Source organism: Trichechus manatus, unplaced genomic scaffold, assembly GCF_000243295.1.
Source record: "Trichechus manatus latirostris isolate Lorelei unplaced genomic scaffold, TriManLat1.0 scaffold00185, whole genome shotgun sequence".
NCBI lineage: Eukaryota > Metazoa > Chordata > Mammalia > Sirenia > Trichechidae > Trichechus > Trichechus manatus.
The window spans coordinates 4,968,674-4,979,365 of record NW_004444121.1 but is presented as its reverse complement, the minus strand read 5'-3'; the positions used below and the strand labels follow the sequence as shown (position 1 = coordinate 4,979,365).

General features: G+C 39.6%; 1 protein-coding gene across 1 annotated transcript in view; it reads left to right on the top strand.

Moving 5' to 3' along the window:
* Positions 1-9,478, top strand: part of ZNF251 (zinc finger protein 251) — a 31,739-nt gene extending 22,261 nt beyond the window's left edge. Inside the window, 2 exon segments of the mRNA XM_012558786.1 lie at positions 7,730-9,444; positions 9,446-9,478. Of these exon segments, the coding sequence (XP_012414240.1) occupies positions 7,730-9,444; positions 9,446-9,478 (1,748 nt within the window).
* The last annotated feature ends 1,214 nt before the right edge of the window (positions 9,479-10,692 follow it).

The window sequence follows — 10,692 nt, the reverse complement described above, 5'->3', positions numbered from 1 at the left end:
TCATCTTTCACGATATCAGGGAAGTTTTCTGCCAACAAATCTTCAACAATTCTCCCTGTATTTTTTGTTATCCCCCTCTGTTCTGGTACTCCAATCGCTTGTAAGTTATTCCTCTTGATAGAGTCCCACATAATTCTTAGGGTTTCTTAATTTTTTAAAATCCTTTTATCTGGTTTTTCCTCAAATAAGTTGGCGTCAAGTGCTTTATCTGCAATCTCACTAATTCTGACTTCCATTGCCTCAATTTTGCTCCTATGACTTTCTATTGAGTTGTCTAATTCTGAAATTTTATTGTTAATCTTCCGGATTTCTGATGGCTGTCTCTCTATGGATTCTTGCAGCCTGTTAAATTTGTCATTACACTGTTGTCTAATCTTTTTAATTTCCTCTATTGTGTGTGTTCTGTGTTTTGCTTCATTTCCTTCCTAATTTCTTGAAGAGTTCTGTATATTAATCTTTTGTATTCTGCCTCTGGTAATTCCAAGAAATTCTCCTCCTCTGGAAATCTTCTAGATTCTTTATTTGGGAGCTTGCTGAAGCCATCATGTATTGCCTGTTTATGTGATTTGATATTGATTGTTGTCTCGGAGCCATCAATAAGTTATTATATTTACTTATTTTATGTTTGCTTACTGTGTCCTAGCTTCTTGTTTTGTTTTGATATGTCCAAATAGGCTGGTCCTATGAGCTAGTTTGATTATTGGCACCTTTGAAGCTCTAATGTCCTGCCACCAGGTGGTTAGTTCTGTTGTTAGGTATGTGAGCTCAGGAGTCTGCCCACTCCTCCTGTATGGATTCAGCTCAGGTGCCCAGGTAGATAGCCACCAAGTCTGTGGTGTAGGCTCTCACTTACAGTCCTAGACAGGCTTGGGTGATTGGTGTAGGCACAAGTGTCTGGCTGCAGCAGGGGGACACACTCTGAGCAAGGCAGGGGGCTGATGGCTGCCCCCGTGTCCAGAAGGAAGGCGTGTCCCTATACCCTAGAGCGCATAGGTGGGTGGGTTTTGCAGCTGGACTATGAGCACCTAATGCTATTGGTTGTAAGGACTGCAAGGCACCTCTTATTCATGGGCCCCATTGCAGGTGGCTAGGTGGCATGGGTGGAGCCACCAGTCCTCAGGCCCCTGATGTGGGTAGGTGAAGACCCTGCTTAATGGGCAGAGCAGTGTCAAATGTCAAGAACCTGCCACTTCACAGCTGAAACAGTTGAAGTTAGAGTTCCGGTATATACCCTGCTGTACTGTGGTAATGAGGGCCTATGCTGTTGAGATGGGCCCACACAAGTCTATGGAGGGGGAAAGACACTCAAAGTCCATGGATCCCTTATGCCTGTGCCTAGGCAAAGGAGCTGTGCCTACTCTGGGTTCCTGGCTTAGGGGAGCCAGCAGTTTATTTTTTCCCCTGTTTGTTAATTTGTTCACTCTCCAAGGCAGGGAGAATGGCTCCGGGTGTGTGACAGATCCTACTTCCGGCACAGAGGACTCAGTGATTGCTGAAGCCAGTCCGGGACCCAGTGCAGAGCAGGGAGCAGGGAGGTAAATGGGAGAGAGGTTTTTCCCTAAGGAGGATGTTTTTGATCCTGAGGTAGGCCTTACGCAAGTACTTATCTTTCACCAATGAGGGCTGCTTCTCACTGGTTCTGGGTGGCCATGTAGACTCTCTGGCACTGGGTCTCTGCCAGTGTGGAAAACGTGCCTCCCAAGCACCGCCGCTTGCCTGCCTCACCGCTCACCGGGCAGGGGGTGTGGAGGGTGACTCCAGCAGGCTTGCACACACTGGGTGCAGCCCACCTGCAATCTTGAGAAGGTGTCATGATTACACGTTTTTATGGGTTGTCTCAGCCTGAGTGTAATATGGTGCTTCTATTCAGAAAGGCGAAAATGTAGGATGCTTTTGACAGCGTGAGAAAAGATGTATTTTTAAACTCTCATTTGCATTAGTATGAGTCATCAGGGAGGATATCTAGTGTTTAACAGGAATTTTATATGATTACTAAAAAGAGAATACAGGGAAAAATGGCGTGAAAATTTTTTAGTTTTTTTCAAATTTCTCTTTTAACTTTTGTAGAAGGGAGGTTTAGGGTTGATCTCTACTTTTAAAAATCTTTATATAAATATTGCTATTTATTACCTCAGTTTTAAAATAGTCTTAATATCCCCTAATTAGTTAAGAATGACTGAAAAAAATAACCACATTACTAGCAAAATTAACATCAAGTATTATTAGAGAAACTTCATACCTTTAACTTGTACTCAGAAAGATTAAATGGAAAACTTTTATAGGTCTACATAATTTTACATTACTTGAGGATTTATTTGTAATAAGAGTCCATTTATAAAGGGTACTTTTGGGTTTTTTAGACTTTCGCATTTTAATTGTAACCCGTGTTCACATTGCATTTCCATACATTAATCCCAGTTTCTATAAGGTTCATTTATTATTCAAGGCCAGTTTAAGAAATAAAAGCAGCTTTAGCTGTTTTGGTATAAAGAATCCACATCTTCACATGGATTGAAATGTGTTGTCTTATATTTCATTTTTATATTGTGTGCCATTACCACAGACTTAAAAAAAAGCCACTTCTAAGTGTACTTAATTTTCCATAGAGGTTTTGTTTTAATCTAGTGTTTCAGGTAATGACACTTTCAAATTGAGAAACATAAATTTTTTCCTTTTTTCTTTTTATTGAGGTGAGATTCACATAACATAAAATTAACCATTTTAAAGTGAACAATTCTGTGGCATTTAGTACATTCATGTGTTGTGCAACCATCACCTCTGTCTAGTTCCAGAATATTTTTATCACCCCACAAGGAAACCCCTTACCCATTAAGCAGTTACTCCCTCCAGCCTCTAGCAACCACCAATCTGCTTTCTGTCTCTAGGGGTTTTCCTATTCTGGACATTTCATATAAATGGAATCATATAATACGTGGCCTTTTGTGGCTGGCTTCTTTCACTTAGCATAATGTTTATGAGGTTTATCCACATTGTAGCATGTTTCAATACTTCTTTTTATGGCTGGATAATATTCCATTGTATACATACACCACAATTTGTTTATCTGTTCATCTGTAGATGGACATTTGAGTTGTTTCCACCTTTTGGCGATTGTGAATAGTGGTGCTATGAACGTGTGTGTATATATACTTGTTTGTCTCTGTTTTCAATTCTTTAAGGTATGTATCTAGGAGTGGAAGTGCTGGATCATAGAGTAATTCTGTTTAACTTTTTGAAGAACTGCCAAAATGTTTTCCACTGGAACTGAACCATTTTATATTCCCACCAGCAATGTAGGAGAGTTTTGATGTCTCCATATCTTCACTACCACATTATTTTCTCTTACTATTATTATTATCATCCTAGGGAGTGTGAAGTGGTATCTCATAGTGGTTTGGATTTGCATTTTCCTGCTGACTAATGATGTTGAGTATCATTTTTCATGTGCTTGTTGGCCATTTTTATATCTTCTTTGGAGAAATGTCTATTCAGGTCCTTTGCCCACTTTTTTAAATGGCTGTTTGCCTTTCTGTCGTTGAGTTGTGAGAGTTTATATTCTGGATACTATATCCTTATCAGATATATGATTTGCCAATATATTCTCCCATTCTGTAGGTTGTCTTTTTACTTTCCTGATATCTCAACTTCTTATATGTATTATTGTTTAATATCAAAGTTTTCAAATATATTTACATAACATTTTAAAAGAAAACTATTACCACCTATTTTCAGAAGAGAAAAGTGAGGCTTAAAGTGGTTAAGTATTTGCCTTGGCTCCCCCTGGGTGCAGCAGCCATGAACTCAGGCAGTACAGTTTCAGAGTCCACATTTGTAACTACTCTAAGTTGCCCTCTCGAACAAGAAAAGTGGCCCAATGGCTGCCCAGTACCCACCACTACTGCTCCTCCCCGGTGACCGAACTTGTAGAGAAAGAACCCCAGTGCCTTCACTCCTGTACACCCTGTCATGGGGAGGGGAGCAGAAGACCCCTTCTCTCTAAAGTGAGAATATACACGTTCCTTCTCAAGCACATACATACCTACGTGCGTGCGTGCCCACAAACCCGCATGTACATACATGTATTGTTTTCTCTTCATTGTCTATTTGGCTCTCTTTGATCACTGTCAGCAGTACAGCAGCTATATAAGTCTTGATATCCAGCAGAGCAAGTCTTCCCACCTTGTTGCTTGTCTTGAGTGGTGTCTCGCCTATTCTTGACCCTTAGCATTTCCATATTGATTTTAGAATCGGCTTGAAAAAAAAAATGGTTGGGATTTTTATTACAGTTGCAGTAAATCAATTTGGACAGAAATGGCCGTCTTTACAATCTGAATATTCCAATCCATGATCATGTTATAGCTCATCATTTACTTAGGTCTTCTTTAATTTTACTGAATAATGTACAGTAAAACCTGCGAAAGCCAGAACCTTTGTAAGGTGGAAACCTGTCAGAGAAGGAAAACTCAAATATTTTCCACTAAAACAAGCAATAGAAAAGTAAGACTGCACCCTGCCAAAGGCAGGAAACTTGCAAGACTGTCATGGATTGAATTATGTTCCCCAAAAAATGTGTGTATCAATTTGGCTGGGCCATGATTCCCAGAATTGTGTGGTTAGCCTCCATTTTGTGATTGTAATTTTATGTTAAAGAGGATTAGGGCGGGTAGCAACACCCTTACCCAGGTCACATCCCTGATCCAATGTAAAGGGAGTTTCCCTGGGGTGTGGCCTGTGCCACCTTCTATCTCTCAAGAGATAAAAGAAACGGGAAGCAAGCAGAGAGTTGGGGACCTCATACCATCAAGAAAGCAGTGCCAGGAGCAGAGCGCTTCCTTTGAACCAGGGTCCCTGTGCCGAGAAGCTCCTAGTCCGGGGGAACACTGATGAGAAGGCCAAGAGAGAGAGAAAGCCTTCCCCGGGAGTTGACACCCTGAATTTGGACTTTGAGCCTACTTTGACTGTGAGGAAATAAACTTCTCTTTGTTAAAACCATCTACATGTGGTGTTTCTGTTATAGCAGCACTAGATAACTAAGACAATGACCCAGAAAAACAAGGCAGTTCGTCGAGTTCCAGCTCTCACGGGTTTCACTTCCAGCTCTCACGGGTTTCACTGTATTATATTTTCTGCGAGGAAGTCTTTTATTTCTTTGATTAGATTTATTCCTGGGTATTTTGTAAATTACCTTTATTTCTCCTTTATGTGATAGCCAGGGCATTATATTTATTTTTCTTTAAAAATGCTTTTTATTGAAATATAACATACATACATAAAAAGCACACAAATTATTGTGTGCTTCCTGAACTATCACAAATTAAACCCAGCCATGTAACCAGTGCTCAGATTAAGAAACAGAACATTATCAGCTATACAGAAGCCCCCATTGTACCCCTCCAATCACTATTGCCCCTAAAGGTAACCAATGAATTTTTCCTAGTTTTGAGCTTTATATAAATGGAATAATACAACTTATGCACTTTGCTGTAAGTTGTATTATTCCATTTATATGGCTTCTTTCACTCAAAATTATGTTTGTGAGATTCATCCACATTGTGTGTCGTTGTAGTCCATTCATTCTCATTGCTGGATGATATTCCATTGTATAGCTATGCCACAATTTATTTATCTACTCTACTGTTGATGGGTATTTGGGTAGTTTCCTGGGTTTGATGTAAAAGATATTTCATAATTGTAATTTTGTAGCTATCTGTTTCTGTTTGTATATAGAAATGTAATTAATATTTTGACTTTGTATTAAGCAACCTTGATAAAACTCTTATTCATTCTAATAATTTACCTGTAGATTATTTTTTATTTTCTGTGATGATTTTGTCTCATCCTTTTTAATTCTTATACATTTTATTTCTTTCTGTTGTCTTACTGCTCTGGCTAGGACACTGAGTCCAACATTGACTAGAAGCAGTGATGGCAGGCAAACCCAACCTCAAAAGGAAGCTTTCCACATTCACCATGGAGTGTAATGTTTCTTGTAGGTATATATTAGTTTCCTGTGGCTGCTGTAACAAAGAACCACAAACTGGATGGCTTAAAACAACAGAAATGTTGTTCTGGAGGCTAGAAGTACCAAATCAAGGTGTTGGCCGGGCTGTGTACTCTCCAAGCCCTCTAGGGTAGGGTCCTTCCTTGCCACCTCTTCCTGCTTCTGGTAGCTTTAGGAGGTCCTTGGCTTGTGGCAGCATAACTTTCATCTCTACCTCCTTTGTCACGTGACCATCTGTCTTCTGTGTCTGTGTGTCTCTGTGTCACTTCTCTTCTTATAAGGACACCAGTCATATTGTATTAGGGCTCAACTTACTCCAGTATGACCTCATGCTAACTTAACTGATTACATCTGCAAAGATGCTATTTCCAAATAAGGTCACATTAAGAGGTGATAGGGTTGGGTCTTAAATATGTTTGTTTGTTTGTTTGTTTTAGGATACAAATCAACCTATAACAAGGTATTTTTGTAGCTACTAACCCCATATTATTTTAAGGGAGTTTCCTTCTGTTCCTAGTTCTCTAAGAGTGGTATTTTTTATATTTAATTTATTATAGATTCTTCTATTATATAATTTTGTATATAATTTTAATATGTAATTATGTATATATTCTTATATAATTTTTATATATAATTTCTATTATATAATTTTAATGGCAGAATGGTATTCCATTACATGAGGAGTCTATAATTGGTTTAAATAATCCTCTGTTTTTGGACACCTGGGTGTTTTTTGTTTTCTCACAATTATAGAGACCCATTTCTGATTAAAAGAGTTCTCAGTGACTGTTGCAGTAGTAATTTCTTTGTGCATATGACTATCCCCTTTGGAGAAATTCCTAGAAGAATAATTTTGGGGACAAAGGGCATGTAAAATACCAATTCTTTTGGTACATATTACTAACCTTCTCTTTAAAAACTCATTATTTATTAATAATTCCACCAACATTATATGACTGTGATTTTCTTCAGATTCTCATCAACATTGGATATTATTTTTTAAGTATTAGAATACAGTCTAAAGTTCTTGACCATTTTGTAATGCATTCCATGATCTGTCCCTCCCCCCGCCCCCACCACCTCTCTCCATTCTCTTCTTTGCACTTCTTGCATTAGCTGGGGTGCACTGGAATTCTCTTCATTCTTGAACTTGACTAATTCTTTTACGCATCCAGTCCTTCGTGTCTGCTGTCTGCTGTTGTTAACTTATTTCATCCTAAGGTTTTAGCTTAAACTTCACTTCCTCCCGGAGGCCTTCTCTGGCCCCATAGATATGTTGGAATCCCATGATGTAGTTTCACATATTTCTGTATAATTTCCATTCACATGATTTATTGTGCTTTTAAAAAAATTAACTTGCTTAAAATAAATATCTATCTGAATAAAATGTAAGCTTCATGAGGCCAGAGACTGTATTCATCTCCTAAATGTTATATTTCTGACCTAGCACAGAGCCTGGCCTTTAAAATGTCTGTTTAATGTATAAATTTGTCAATTTGATAGGGGAAAAATCATAATTTATTCTAATTTTACTTCTTTGATTACTAATGAGCTTGAGTATTTTTATTTTGTTGATTGGCCATCTGTAATTCTGAATTCTACCTGTGACCCATTTTTCTATTGGAGCATCTAGCTTTTACATAATGATTCATAGGAGCTTTTAACACATATGGATATTATTTCTGATAGAACATTTTCTAGTAATTCACTTATGTTTTTATTTAACAGATTCTGAGATTGGGACTGAGAAGGAACTATCCGTTCTAAACCAGAAATGTTCTGAAGAAGTAAAAACTACAGAATTGAGATCAAGTAGATTCTCAAGGGGTAGTCCACAGGCATCCAAGATACAGGAAGTTTGGTGTGTGGGTAAACTAGAAGGGCATCTGGGAAGTTCTGCTGGGCAGAAACCTCATCTTCACAAGAAAGTTAGAGAAATAGCTGTCATGTGTGGGAAGAGATCTCCAGGAGAACGAACCCAGGAACATAGTACATTCGATACATATTTGAACCTGAAACAAAGTGCTGTCAGACCTCAAAGAAATAAAACAGGGGAGAGAGTCTTTAAATGTGATGTGTGCAGCAAAACCTTCAAGTATAATTCAGACCTAAGTAGACATCAGAGAAGTCACACTGGGGAAAAACCTTATGAATGTGGTCAGTGCGGGCGAGCCTTTAGTCACAGCTCAAACCTTATTCTGCATCGTCGAGTTCACAGTGGAAATAAACCATTTAAATGTAATGAATGTGGGAAAACTTTTGGGCTCAATACCCACCTCCTTCTTCACCAGAGAATTCATACTGGAGAAAAACCTTTTGAGTGTACCGAGTGTGGGAAGGCTTTCAGTCGAAGTTCAACTCTTATTCAACATCGTGTCATTCACACAGGAGAAAAACCTTACAAATGTAATGAGTGTGGAAGAGCCTTCAGCCAGAGCCCACAGTTAATGCAGCATCAGAGAATTCACACTGGAGAGAGGCCTCATCAGTGTACTCAATGTGGGAAGGCCTTCAGCCGAAGTTCAAGCCTTATTCAACATCAGAGAATCCACACTGGAGAGAAACCCCATAAATGCAATCAGTGTGGGAAGGCCTTCAGTCAAAGCTCAAGCCTTTTTCTCCATCATAGGATTCACACAGGAGAGAAACCCTACGTATGTAATGAATGTGGCAGAGCCTTTGGTTTTAACTCTCATCTTACTGAACACCTAAGGATTCACACTGGAGAAAAACCCTATGTTTGTAATGAGTGTGGCAAAGCCTTTAGTCGGAGTTCAACCCTTGGCCAGCATCGAAGGGTTCACACTGGAGAGAAACCCTATCAGTGCATTGACTGTGGGAAAGCCTTCAGTCAGAGCTCACAACTTGCCCTACACCAGAGGGTTCACACTGGAGAGAAACCCTATGAGTGTCATGACTGTGGGAAAGCCTTCAGTCGGAGGTCAACCCTCACTCAGCATCAGAGAATCCACACTGGAGGGAAGCCTCATGACTGCAGAAAACGTGGCCTAGTCTTTGTTCATGGCTCCAGCTTTGTACCATGTGGACCAACCCACACTGGAGAGAGATTCCTTGTGTGCGATGAACATGGAAGAGCCTTTAGCCACAGCACAAACCTTGTTCTGTGCTGGAACATTCACACTGGGGAGAAATCCTTTGCATGTAATGAATGTGGAGAAACTTTCAGGCCCACCTCACAGCCCACTGAACATCAGGAAACTCATGCTGGGGAGAAACCCTATAAATGTCATGAACGTGGTAAAGCCTTCATTTGGGGTTCAACCCTTATTCAACACCAGGTAACCAAGACTGATGAAAAATCTTATCATTGTTCTGTGTGTGGGAAAGCCTTCAGTCAGAGCTCACGGGTTATACTACACCAGCGAACTCATGTTGAAGAGAAGCTTCCCTTAAGTGATGAATCTGAAAGATACTTTATTCATTATCAAAGAGATTTTCCAAGAAAGACATTTTTAATGTGATAAATGTAGGAAGATTCAGCCATTTTTCCCTCTTTTGTTGTATGGACAAGACTTTGTTCCTTTGTTGTATAGGTAATCTATGGCATAATGAAAGTAAATAAGAAAGTCTAAATATTACTAGCAAAGCAAAATAAACAGTGCAGATGACTCAATCTTAAATGTGTAAGTGAACATGAGAGGATTCATTCTGGAAAATGATCTTGTCTGTGCAGAGGCTATAGTTACGATCAGAAGGTGGCCAATGTGGTGCTGTCTCAGTTATCTAGTGCTACTATAACAGAAATACCACAAGTGGATGGCTTTAACAAATAGAAATTTATTTTCTCACAGTTTAGGAGGCTAGAAGTCCAAAGTCAGGATGCCAGCCCTAGGGGAAGGCTTTCTCTGTTGGCTCTGGGGAAGGTCCTTGTCATCTATCTTCCCCTGGGTCTAGGAGTTTCTCAGTGCAGGGACCCCAGGTCCAAAGGACATGCTCTGCTCCCAGCTCTTCTTTCTTGGTGATAGGAGGTCTCTTTCCTTTTCTGCTCATTTCTCTGTTTTATATCTCAAAAGAAATTGACTCAAGATACAACCTAATCCTGTAGATTGTGTCCTGCCTCATTAGCATAACAGACAGCTCACTCCAAAATAGGATCATAACCATAGGCATAGAGGCTAGGATTCATAACACATAGGATAATCACATCAGATCACAAAATGGAGGACAACCACACAATACTGGGAATCATGGCCTAGGCAAGTTGACATATTTTGCAGGGACATAATTCAATCCATGACAGGTGCCATATTCAGATACACATGATGAATGAATGTAATCCATGAAAAGTGAGCTCATGAGTACTGTTTCTACTCTACCTGATATACCTCCAGTCTCACCTCTTCTTTGCTATCTAAGCCCAGGTCTATAGCTAAGCTCATCCAGTTGCAGTCTGTCTTTGTTACCTTGTGCTGAGATAACAGAAATACCACAAATGGGTAGCTTTAAAGAACAGAAATTTATTTTCTCACAGTTAAGTATGCTAGAAGCCTGAATTCAGGGCATGGCTGTAAGGGGAGGTCCTTCCTATTTCAGCTTCTAGTAACTGCCAGCAATCCTTGGCAGTCAGGGTCTTGTAGAGGCATCTGTCCTCCTTCTCCCCCTGTGTGTATCTCTGTGTATTTTCTGCTCTTTTTATACCTCAGAAGTGATTTGGTTTAGGATCCACCCTA